This window comes from Coregonus lavaretus, assembly GCF_964263955.1.
Source record: "Coregonus lavaretus genome assembly, chromosome: 26".
Taxonomy (NCBI): domain Eukaryota; kingdom Metazoa; phylum Chordata; class Actinopteri; order Salmoniformes; family Salmonidae; genus Coregonus; species Coregonus lavaretus.
The window spans coordinates 8,136,149-8,149,618 of record NC_140013.1 but is presented as its reverse complement, the minus strand read 5'-3'; the positions used below and the strand labels follow the sequence as shown (position 1 = coordinate 8,149,618).

The following is a 13,470-nucleotide window of genomic DNA, read 5'->3' as shown; positions in this document are numbered from 1 at the left end:
TCCCTCCACAGCCTCATAGAGGGTCTAGATACATTTTCTAACCGCTCTAGATTACAACCAAATTATGATAAATGTACTATATTAAGTATTGGATCACTAAAAATACAATTTTTACATTACCATGTAGTTTACCAATAAAATGGTCTGATTGTGATGTGGATATACTCAGAATACAAATCCCAAATTAAATAAATGATCTCACTCCAATAAATCTTAATAGAAAGTTAGCAAAAATAGATAAGATTTTGCTACCATGGAAAGGTAAATACCTGTCTATTTCTGGAAAAATCACCCTGATTAACTCTTTAGTATTATCCCAGTTTACCTATTTGCTTATGGTCTTGCCTACGTCTAGCAAACAGTTTTTGAAAATATATGAGAAAAAAACAAGCAAGGTAGAATTATTGCAAAATTGACTGTGTCCATAAGGTGTATATAGTACGTATAAGCTGGAAGTAGAAGCCTAAGCGTTGTTGTTCACTAGTTTACTCCAATTAGGGAAGGGGTGGTGGGGTTGGAAAGTAATAAAGGGAAATACATATTTTTAAAGGATATGTATATATGTGTGCAATCTAAGTGTCACATGATCTGTCACATGATCTCAGTATATATACACCTTTTCTGAAAGGCCCCAGAGTCTGCAACACCACCAAGCAAGCGGCACCATGAAGACCAAGGAGCTCTTCAAACAAGTCAGCGACAAAGTTGTGGAGAAGTACAGATCAGGGTTGGGTTATAAAAATATATCAGAAACTTTGAACATCTCACGGACCACCATTAAATCCATTATTAAAAAATTGAAAGAATATGGCACCACGACAAACCTGCCAAGAGAGGGCCGCCCACCAAAACTCACGGACCAGGCAAGGAGGGCAATAATCAGAGTGGCAACAAAGAGACCAAAGATAACTCTGAAGGACATGATTACTTAGATTATTTGCAAAAAAACGTACTTGACACCTTTCTGTTTTCTCAATGATATTCAATCAGAATTGAAAAAGCATCAGTTTGTTCCACATGCGCAAGTCAGGGACCACTATGACAACACACCAAATGCGTTTGATGGATCCTTTTTGTCTTCTTGTAATTCCTCTTAATGGGAAGGTAATCCAAAAGTAACTAAAAGTGAGTTTGGGTAATCCAAAAGTTGCATTACTGAATATTATTTTGGACAGGTAACTAGTAACTGTAATGGATTACATTTAGAAAGTAACCAAACCAACCCTGCACACAAACACACTCGCACACACAGTATGTAATCAGATCAGGTTTGTATTAATGTCTTCCACGTTACGGTGGTGACGGGAATGTCTCTTTCCCTTTGACCCTGTCTGTTCCCAAGGCAGCACAGTCTCATGTCCTCCCTCACCCCGTTACTGACCAGCACATACAGCACTGGGTCCACCACACTGTTCAAGCTGGACAGGGCCAGCGTGCACGAGAAGGGGAAGTGCATGTTCTGCTCAAACTCACAGTTCCTCTGTTCGTCCATGTGGTAGTAGGCCAGAGAGCGGGTCAGCAGGAGGAGGTGGTAGGGGGCGAAGCACACAGAGAAGATCCCGATCACCCCGAAGGAGAGCAGCCGTACCTTCCTCTTAGCCTGCTCCGCCAGCCCCTCGCTCTGCTTCACCTGGCCCAGGATCCTCCAGTAACACAGCCCCAGCACCAGCAGGGGCAGCAGGAAGCCGATGCCCACCCGCAGCAGGTTGAACAGGGCCACGGGCTGCGGCATGGGGTAGGTCTCGTAGCAACGGTCCTGCGTGTCGTCGTGGGCGTCCTGCAGGTTGTCCTTGAACAGCACTAGGCCGTGTGCGGACATGACAGCCACGCATACGACCAGACACAGCACCCAGGCGTAGCACACGCTGCGGAAGGCCTTGGTCCTCAGGGGGTAGGTGACGGCCAGGCAGCGGTCCACAGAGATGCAGCACAGCAGGTAGATGCTGAGGTACATGTTGGAGTAGTAGAAGAAGCCGGCCACGCTGCAGGAGAGGCTGCCCAGGCTCCAGTGGTGGTCCCGGTGGTAGTAGTTTATCCAGAGAGGCATGGTGAGGATATAGAGTAGGTCAGACAGGGACAGGTTGAGCAGGAATACCCCCAGGATGTTCTGGCTGCGGACCTGCTGGACGATGGGGCCAAGGGTCAAGAGGTTAAAGGCCAAGCCCAGGATAAAAGCCAGGATGTAGATGCCCATCAGGAAGTCACTGATAGGGCTTTTAGAGATTGTCACGCAAGTGAAGTTCAAGTTAGTTTTATCCATTTGTTTCTCCATCTTTGTTCAGGTCCAAACTGGAGTAGTTCCTGAAAAGACAGACAAGTATATTTTGTTTGTAATTCGTGTAAAATAAAATACAGTATGAATCACTCGTGATGTATGAACCCTGATCAGAAAAGCTATATTATCACCTGTGTTCAAAATGTAGTTTAGGTCATCTATGCAAAAAATTTAACCTTTATTTAACCAAGAAAGTCGTATTTAGACACAGTCTCTTTGACAAGGCCATGACTCATAAATGAGACAGCCAAGTCTCTCTTTCCTTGAACTTCCTGTAGTCTAATTTATCAGAAAATTACTCACATAGGGATCGATTCAATCTGCATCGCGGAAGTTCAGCTTTACAGCGTGACTGAAATTTAAAGGCAATGTTCCCGCTTTAGCGGAGCTAAACGCTGCATATATCGGGTTATTCGGAAATTACCTTAACATTTATAATCGCAGAATCTGTAACTCTTCAGTTTCACAGATTCAATAGAGCCAAAAAGTATATCATAGAGACACATATAAATAGACCCACAATACTGCGTAACACATATCAATTGAACGCAGTTGAACTCATCCCTCAAAAGAAGACATCCTCTTACTCACAATAATTACTCACAATCCTAAAAAGAAATCCCAGTATCCAGCTCATCACACTTTGCACCAACCCCATTTTGTTAACAAAATCATTTATGTGTCAAAAAGATAAAACCCTTTGACCATCCACTCTAACACAGTCAAAACTGTAACATACTATTTGAGCTTGATAATGGGCTCTGGATGAAAAATATGAGTCTACCCTTCAAGAGTGGGTCTCTGAGGTTGAGTAATAGTCTCACCGATATCGATTTGAGCTTTATTGCAGTGCAACTGTCTAACTCCAAATTGCCTGTGAAACTATCTCCCCACTTTTAACCCCTTTGTGTGAAAAGTTTCACCAATTTCAGGCTTTGTGACCTTCTATATTTTCTGACCCCCTCAGTGCATGATAGCAGTTACTGTCATGGGGTTCAGGACCTTATGATTTGACAAAAATGTGTCATGGAAATATTGGCTCCCACCTTCTAACGGGTTTATATTACCTTATGTTAATGCCGCTGTCAGATAATTGCATCTAAATTTGCCATGGATATTGCTCTGCATGATTTCAAACTGGCTGACAATCTGCCACAGCAGAGGTTGTGATTCGTGGGAGAGCATTTGCACTTCATTGTGACGTTTGATGTGCCAGAGCTAGACCCTGTGATTGGATTAACTAGATATTTGGAGGCAATAAGATCCATTGACAGCAGGACAGTTCGTAGGTTTAATGCTTATTTAAATACTTTACTGTAGTGTAAGGACGGACATTCAGTAACTCTATAGAGTTCATAGGGGTGTTGTGGTCATAGAGGGAAGAAATCTGTCCTGCGGCAGTAACTTTATCAATCATTGGTGATGACATTCGGGCTGATAATCAAATCTAAGTTTCTGTTCTAGCGTTCTCCTCAAGTCTGACTATCACAAGAAACAAACATCATAATTAAAATCTAAATCCCAATTTGATTCTGGGAAACATGGTAGCAATAATGTGATGGATATCTATGTTCCTTTCAATACCACATACACCAAAATGTGTTTTTAGATTATTAATAGCACAATCACATAATTACCTTTTCAGCTCTCTGGTGGAGTAATACAAAGTCTTATTTTTTGTTGTTGATTGCACTAAAAGGTGTTGATTGGTATTGAGGACTAGTTTGGTTCGAGCTCAAATTGGAGAAAGAACGAGTTATGAAAGATAAGACATGAAATAATTTCTATTTTTTTCTTCATGGGGCTGAGAAGATGATGATATGTTCCATCCACCTCCTACTCAGGCTTTGTTGTTGTCAGTGTGCAGAAACAGAAGGCCCTTAATGGAATAAGTGAATGATAGGAAGGAAGTTTGATTTCTCATCCAGTCTCACAAATTGAGATGCCATTTGGAAGTAGAGCAGAGTTTGTGTGTGTGTGTGTTGTGTGAACGGGTGCCAGGCAATGTACAGATGTTATGATTTGATCCAGTTTGGTAAAGCAGGGAAATAATCCTGCAGCAACAGAAAATGTGATTTATAATGTGGATTATAATTAATGGACAATTTTGTAGGGGTTTATACATTTTTCTTGAGAGAAATTTCAAACATTTACATTTACGTCATTTAGTAGACGCTCTTATCCAGAGCGACTTACAAATTGGTGCATTCACCTTATGATAGCCAGTGGGACAACCACTTTTTTTTAAATGGGGGGTTGGGGGAGGCTGGGGTAGAAGGATGACTTTTATACTATTCCAGGTATTCCTTAAAGAGGTAGGGTTTCAAGTGTCAGAAGCCTTCTTAAACCTCAAATACACTACAAGTTTACACTATCCTGCGCGCTTAGAATTTGTTTTGCTATCTAGAACACTTTTTGGTTCAAGGTAGAACACTTTTAGTTCCAGCTAGAACCACCTATAGGGGTCCATGTAGAACCCGTTCCACAGATGGTTCTACATGGATCCCAAAAGGGTTCTACCTGGAACCAAAAATGGTTCTCCTATGGGGACAGCCGAAGAACCCTTTTGGAACGTGTACACGTGTAAGTATGGGTGTGTTGGTGTGTATTTGTAACCGTGGTATTCCCCTCTTAGTAACAAGGATCGCTAATGTTCCGTTGACTAAATTCATAATGCATCCTGTTGATACGAACCTTGTCCATGTTCTGACACGACACAACATAGTACATGATACTGTAACTCTGTGACCACTGTGCATGTGTTCTTGATTACTGTACTGTTGTGGTTACCCTTCGCTCGAACACAGTTCCATTTCCTCTTTCTTAAAAAAACCCCAACTGTGTTTATATTTAAATGATACTTGCGGAATGCCTGTCCAAACATGTACATTCCAGTGCATTACTGGAGAACACTGGAGGTCTACTTTCTCAGGCAAGCTTTGGTTATGTCTCGTGTTTGACCTGAAGAATGCACTTTTTTAAGCTATCTGTCCTGTCTCATAAATAAAGCTTCATGAATGTTAGTGTAGCAGGCTACCCTTCATAAGCAGTCTGTAACTCTACATGCTACCTGCCTTGCGTTCTCTCCCACAAGATTCTCTGTCTGCTGTATGTCAGATTTATACACCATCTTGGTTAACTCCCTGAGATTGTGGGTGTACTTTACTCCTTGTATTGTTTGTATTCTCTTATTCATGTCAAATGAACCTTGCTTAGCACCTAGAAGAGTACATTTGACAGATACTATATGTAATATCTACCCACTGAAGCCATCCTTACTAGCCCTCTAAAGACCGCTTCTAATGTGGATTTCACTTAATTAAATCCGTCTAGCAGTATGTTAATGTTCTCTTAACCAAACACACAGGCTTGAACTCTCAGACGTCCAGTGACAGCTGGAAGTAAGATCTCCCAGGTCAGTGTTGTGTCCCAACGGTCTCAAAGCATAACTCATTTATATCCTTGAAAAGGTCCACTTCTTTCTCAATCAGCAGACTGTCCTCCACATTTCCACAGTTCTCAGAATCAACCCTCTGTTTTGCCCTTTAAGCACCTGTGGGAGCAATTTGCATGTTTTCGAACATTTAACCAGTCAATGGCTCAGACCTCTTTAGTCTAATCATTTAGGAAGACTGACTCACACTGCTACCGTCTAGTCATCCTTCCTTTTACCACCGTCATCCTGGGGCTAGAACAACAGGGAAAAGGGTGTGTTGGGGGGAGGGGGAGTTATTTTAGGACGGAATTAAAATTAAACTTTTCAGCGCAATGTTTCGGTAGAATATTTAAGAAGCGCACACCTACATCTGTGAGGAGATTGAACTGAGACCTAAAGGACTCTCCGATCAATTTGAGAGAATATTTTTGTGTCTTATTTTCTAAAACATACAGTGATACTGTGTACTAACTTTTAGTGAATGTATTAACTCCATCAGAGAGTAAAATGTTGACAAAAGCTTTATCATTCTTTCAGCTACACTTTTTATCACTTCTGAGTCCTGACCACTGTTTTACAAGTCCTCACCTGTCAGTTGTGGGACTTAGCTTGTTGTCGACAATGGTTCTCCAAAGTGGGTCAAGAACTTCTGTCTCCTTCAGTAACCCTCAGGCACAGGAGATTTCCATTCAGACAGCCTGAGGGGAGGCTTCAGAACCTTTGAGGTACTGCCAGACCATTAGAGTCCCACATGATGACAGGAAGAGAGCTGCGACCACTCCAGTTAGAAATGCTCTGGTGAGAGAAGACAACCGACAGACTGATGTTTTCAACCCAGTACACGTCCTCTGTGATGGGAAATGCCAACCATTAGCAGTCAGTCCACTCACTGAAGTCAAGATGTCAGACAGACAGCCATGCACGAGAGAGACAGAGAGAGAATAAGTCAGACACGAGAGTGGAAGAGAAGAGTGATGTTTAGGGGAGGAGGGAGTTTTCAGCATACAAGTGCATCTTTAAAGTAATGACTTTAGGGCGGGGGGTAAAGACTAGGCTATACCCCTGTCCCACACTAACTCCCCAGCACCTCCAGATGGATCTTTCAAACTGATACTGAAACGTACAACTTGACACGTAGTCAGACAGACCACAATGGTAGTTTCCTCCGCAGGAGACAACAAAGAGAGCTAATAACAGCAACATATACTCTAGACATGCAGGCATTGTGAGTCAATAATACAATGGAAGAAAATGATCTTTAGATGTGTGTAATGGGTGCCTAATGGGCTATTCCTGTGGCGTAGAGGTCCGATACACACGTCAACCGGACTGAAACCATCAGTGAAAATGCCGAAATGATTCCACACGCGTCAGTTGACCGTCCCTAACGTCATCACCGTACCAGAAGTAAACCACATCTGGAGATCACATGACTTGGACAGCATCTACTTATTAATACAGGAGGTAAATATGTTATCACAGTCAAAAATTAATCTGAGAATGGGAAGCGAATATCCTGTATAAACTGACTCTCCCTACACTCTGTGTAAACATTTATCATTCTATCTTTGAATGTTGTCTTGTAATAATCTCTCAATATGCACGTGAGGTTGAATGCTTCACAGCTGTTTCCAAATATTTTTTTTAAATGAAAGTTGCTGTAGGGAGATGTACAGGAATGCATGAAGGTACAGTGCATTCGGAAAGTATTCAGACCCCTTCTCTTTTTCCACATTTTTTTATTTTACAGCCTTATTCTAAAATTGATTAAACTATAATTTTTTCCTCATCAGTCTAAACACATTGCCCCATAATGACAAATCGAAATAAGGTTTTTGGACATTTTTGCATTAATTTAAAATTAAAAATCTGAAATACCTTATTTACATAAGTATTCAGACCCTTTGTTATGAGACTCAAAATTGAGCTCGGGTGCATACTGTTTCCATTGATCATCCTTGAGATGTTTATACAACTTGATTGGTGTCCACCTGTGGTAAATTCAATTGATTGGACATGATTTGGAAAGGAACACACCTGTCTATATAAGGTCCCACAGGTGGAATTGTCTGTAGAGCTCCAAGACAGGAGCTCCAAGACAGGATTGTGTTGAGAAACAGATCTGGGGAAGGTTACACAAACATTTCTGCAGCATTGAAGGTCCCCAAAAACACAGTGGCCTCCATCATTCTTAAATCGAAGAAGTTATGAACCACCAAGACTCTTCCTAGAGCTGGCCGCCCAGCCAAACTGAGCAATCGGGGGAGAAGGGCCTTGGTCAGGAAGGTGACCAAGGACCCGATGGTCACTCTGACAGAGCTACAGAGTTCCTCTGTGGAGATGGGAAAACCTTCCAGAAGGACAACCATCTCTACAGCACTCCACCAATCAGACCTTTATGGTAGAGTGGCCAGACTGGGGGCGAGGTTCACCTTCCAACAGGACAACAACTCTAAGCACACAAACAAGGAAACACAGGAGTGGCTTCGGGACAAGTCTCTGAATGTCCTTGAGTGGCCCAGCCAGAGCCCGGACTTGAACCCGATCGAACGTCTCTGGAGAGACCTGAAAATAGCTGTGCATTGACACTCCCCATCCAACCTGACAGAGCTTGAGAGGATCTGCAGAGAAGAATGGGAGAAACTCCTCAAATACAGGTGTGCCAATCGTCATACCCAAGAAGACTCTAGGCTGTATTCGCTGCAAAAGGTGCTTCAACAAAGTACTGAGTAAAGGGTCTGAATACTTATGTAAATGTGATATTTCCGTTTTTTTTTTGTAATGAATTTGCAAACATTTCTAAAAATCTGTTTTTGCTTTGTCATTATGGGGTATTGTTCATTACTTCATTACTTTCATTTAGGAAGCTCATTGGATACTACCCTCTCACAGAGAGGGAAAAAAATTGTTCACTTTTCCAGACAGCTACAGCTAATAATTGGCTAGCCTGTAGCTACTAGCTTCGTTAAGTTTAGGTAGCAGTGAACTGAATATTTATAGCTGGCTAATCAGCATGGATATCAGAAAATGGCTAGGCACTGCCAAGAGCAAAAAAACAGAGGACCACCATGTCGAGTGCGATGCCAAGCTCACCGAGCAGCCCACTGGGCCTACCACCGTGGTTGAGGAGCCTAGCAGAAAATGTAATACCCGCCCATCCCCCACGCTGCCTGCTGACCAACAAGATTGAGAAGAGCCAGGGCCTAGCACCAACAGCATGAGGGTAACGTCACAACAAGCACCTGCACCTCTGTTACCCCAGCCACTAGTAACTAGCTCCTGAGGACCTGTTGGATCTAACCAAAACTGAACCAGTGGAAGCAGAGTTTATTGATTCTTGCAAAGTGAAATTGCAAACACAGCCAACAACAACAAATGGACGCCACTCAGTGGTCTTCAAAGATACGGGGGGGCTTTGTCAGCAATGCAGACTGTGCTGTTGGCACTGAACTATGGATTTGGATTAACATTTGGGACATCTACAGCAATGTGTGAAAATTCCTTCTCCACTCTTAAGAGCTTACTCAGTGAACACAGACGCAGCATGTTACATCAACGATAAGCCCAGCTGGTCCAGCTGGCATTTGAACAGGACCTGACAAGTACATTTCGGCAGGAAGGAGAATGGAATCAGAAATTTCTCATGAGGTTCAACACAGCATGGAGGAGGCTGCAACTCGTCTAAATGGTAAGCTACAACCTTTATGGCCCTGGCCACTGTGCCAGAATTATTAATTCATTGGTTTTCCCTCATGTAAGCCTACTGGTTGTTAGGCTCATTTTTTAATGTAATGTATAGTTTAGGCCTTTGCTTTTTACTTAAATGCATCTTTTAGATTTATCTGTGATTCTTAATGTAATTCTTTGCTTTTGTGGGTCTAATTGTTATTGATAGATATACAGCTTTGCGTTGTTTGACGGGTATAGGGACAATGACTAATGTAGCCTATTTGTTGTGCTCTGAGGTGATGCTGAAATTGGCAGTGCATCTAAAGTTATCCTTTTATCGCGCTGACTGGCTGTAGCCTTCTGTACATGGTCCTGAATCTATGTTTACGGTGTGTGCTGTTTTAATGAGTGCATCTTGGGCTACCAGTCTTCTCTTCAACGTCTGGTGCTTTCTTGTGTGCAAAATCATAGACAGTTGTTGTGTATGGCTGCATTTCAGATAGTCCTACATTTTTTGTACATTTTGTATGTAGGACCCATACCGTGTGTAGCCTACTAAAACAAGTATGCAAAATTTCACTCTGTTATTATTAATTTGCATTACACAGTCATTGTGTGATAGGCTACTGTAAAAGTGATGTCAATACTACGAAAACGACAGTCTACTTTTTCACCCCTCCCTGCTCTCTTGCTATGCCGTGTGTGTGTGTGTGTGTGTGTTGCGCTCGGAATGGGCATTTACTCTTATTCGCGCCAGATTCAAATTAGCTACTGCCATGTTGAATATTTTACATCAGCTATGACTGTAGAATATGCACTTACTTTGATTGAGTTTGCTTTCCTGAAACTCTCCCACACAGAAAATATTGCGCACCCGGAGAAGTGGCGGCTTGGTTACGCTCATTGCAAAGTGTCACAAATTGGACAGAAATGTAGCCTATAGTTCTAATTATTGAAGATTAAGCTATGAAGCTTAAGCTTAAGCCATGACGGTGTAGTGTGTTACTAATGGTTTTCTTTGAGACTGTGGTCCCAGCTCTCTTCAGGTCATTGCCCAGGTCCTGCCGTGTAGTGTCTCCCGAGTGGCGCAGTGGTCTAAGGCACTGCATCGCAGTGCTAGCTGTGCCACTAGAGATCCTGGTTTGAATCCAGGCTCTGTCGTAGCCGGCCGCGACCGGGAGACCCATGGGGCGGCACACAATTGGCCCAGAGCAGGGTTGTGGGTTTGATTCACACGGGGGGCCAGTATGAAAAATGAAAAATAATGTAAGTAAGTAACTAACTGAAAGTTGCTCTGGATAAGAGTGTCTGCTAAATGACTAAAATGTAAATGTAGTTCTGGGCTGATCCCTCACCTTCCTTATGATCATTGATGCCCCACGAGGTGAGATCTTGCATGGAGCCCCAGGGTGATTGACCGTCATCTTGAACTTCTTCCATTTTCTAATAATTGCGCCAACAGTTGTTGCCTTCTCACCAAGCTGTTTGCCTATTGTCCTGTAGCCCATCCCAGCCTTGTGCAGGTCTACAATTTTATCCCTGATGTCCTTACACAGCTCTCTGGTCTTGGCCATTGTGTAGAGGTTGGAGTCTGTTTGATTGAGTGTGTGGACAGGTGTCTTTTATACAGGTAACGAGTTCAAACAGGTGCAGTTAATACAGGTAATGAGTGGAGAACAGGAGGGCTTCTTAAAGAAAAACTAACAGGTCTGTGAGAGCCCAGAATTCTTACTGGTTGGTAGGTGATCAAATACTTATGTCATGCAATAAAATGCAAATTAATTACTTAAAAATCATACAATGTGATTTTCTGGATTTCTGTTTTAGATTCCGTCTCTCACAGTTGAAGTGAACCTATGATAAAAATTACAGACCTCTACATGCTTTGTAAGTAGGAAAACCTGCAAAATTGGCAGTGTATCAAATACTTGTTCTCCCCACTGTATATATATATATATATACAGTGAGGGAAAAAAGTATTTGATCCCCTGCTGATTTTGTACGTTTGCCCACTGACAGAGAAATGATCAGTCTATAATTTTAATGGTAGGTTTATCTGAACAGTGAGAGACAGAATAACAACAAAAAAATCCAGAAAAAAGCATGTCAGAAATGTTATAAATTGATTTGCATTTTAATGAGGGAAATAAGTATTTGACCCCCTCTCAATCAGAAAGATTTCTGGCTCCCAGGTGTCTTTTATACAGGTAACGAGCTGAGATTAGGAGCACACTCTTAAAGGGAGTGCTCCTAATCTCAGCTTGTTACCTGTATAAAAGACACCTGTCCACAGAAGCAATCAATCAGATTCCAAACTCTCCACCATGGCCAAGACCAAAAAGCTCTCCATGGATGTCAGGGACAAGATTGTAGACCTACACAAGGCTGGAATGGGCTACAAGACCATCGCCAAGCAGCTTGGTGAGAAGGTGACAACAGTTGGTGCGATTATTCGTAAATGGAAGAAACACAAAAGAACTGTCAATCTCCCTCGGCCTGGGGCTCCATGCAAGATCTCACCTCGTGGAGTTGCAATGATCATGAGAACGGTGAGGAATCAGCCCAGAACTACACGGGAGGATCTTGTCAATGATCTCAAGGCAGCTGGGACCATAGTCACCAAGAAAACAATTGGTAACACACTACGCCGTGAAGGACTGAAATCCTGCAGCGCCCGCAAGGTCCCCCTGCTCAAGAAAGCACATATACAGGGCCGTCTGAAGTTTGCCAATGAGGAGGAGAACTGGGTGAAAGTGTTGTGGTCAGATGAGACCAAAATGGAGCTCTTTGGCATCAACTCAACTCGCCGTGTTTGGAGGAGGAGGAATGCTGCCTATGACCCCAAGAACACCATCCCCACCGTCAAACATGGAGGTGGAAACATTATGCTTTGGGGGTGACAGGACAACTTCACCGCATCAAAGGGACGATGGAGGGCCGTGTACCTTCAAATCTTGGGTGAGAACGTCCTTCCCTCAGCCAGGGCATTGAAAATGGGTCGTGGATGAGTATTCCAGCATGACAATGACCCAAATCACACGGCCAAGGCAACAAAGGAGTGGCTCAAGAAGAAGCACATTAAGGTCCTGGAGTGGCCTAGCCAGTCTCCAGACCTTAATCCCATAGAAAATCTGTGGAGGGAGCTGAAGGTTCGAGTTGCCAAACGTCAGGCTCGAAACCTTAATGACTTGGAGAAGATCTGCAAAGAGGAGTGGAACAAAATCCCTCCTGAGATGTGTGCAAACCTGGTGGCCAACTACAAGAAACGTCTGATCTCTGTGATTGCCAACAAGGGTTTTGCCACTTTGCCAAGTCATGTTTTGCAGAGGGGTCAAATACTTATTTCCCTCATTAAAATGCAAATCAATGTATAAAATTTTTGACATGCGTTCTTCTGGATGTTTTTGTTGTTATTCTGTCTCTCACTGTTCAAATAAACCTACCATTAAAATTATAGACTGATCATGTCTTTGTCAGTGGGCAAACATACAAAATCAGCAGGGGATCAAATACTTTTTTCCCTCACTGTATATATATATATATATATAGAGAGAGAGAGAGAGAGAGAGAGAGAGAGAGAGAGAGAGAGAGAGAGAGAGAGAGAGAGAGAGAGAGAGAGAGAGAGAGAGAGAGAGAGAGAGAGAGAGAGAGAGAGAGAGAGAGAGAGAGAGAGAGAGAGAGAGAGAGAGAGAGAGAGAGAATTTTCATTTCACAACATGTCTCCTTGCCCCGCCTCTGCTCTCCTCCCTGAGTTCAGGGTGTTCCTGCTGCATGTGTCTGCCAAAACTCTGCACTTCATCATACAGTAGTTATGGTGATGCCTGTCTCCTGTAACAGTTAGCATCAAGGTCATCTATACTTAGCAAGTAGGAAAATTCAATTTGGGTAGAAATGGCACGAAAAAGATTGGTGACGGTCTTACTCTACTCTGAGTGCATAACTGTGAGTATGTCATGTCCATTGTATGCCTTTTGGTGTTTTGAGATATTAATAATAAATAAGATGTGAATGTATTACTAAGGCCTAGATTCAATCAGATCACTAGTTAACGTGTGATAGCAGACACCCGCATAGCGCATGTTTTGGCTAT

General features: G+C 42.7%; 1 protein-coding gene across 1 annotated transcript; it reads right to left on the bottom strand.

Moving 5' to 3' along the window:
- Positions 1-1,264: 1,264 nt before the first annotated feature.
- On the bottom strand, positions 1,265-6,408 carry LOC311101500 (G-protein coupled receptor 4-like; the record flags this gene model as incomplete). The annotated part of the gene is made up of 2 exons (XM_084142649.1): positions 6,300-6,408; positions 1,265-2,301 (listed from the first exon to the last, which is right to left on the bottom strand). The coding sequence occupies exon 2, from the start codon at positions 2,270-2,272 to the stop codon at positions 1,265-1,267; it is 1,008 nt and encodes a 335-aa protein (XP_083998775.1). The 5' UTR covers positions 2,273-2,301; positions 6,300-6,408.
- Positions 6,409-13,470: the final 7,062 nt, after the last annotated feature.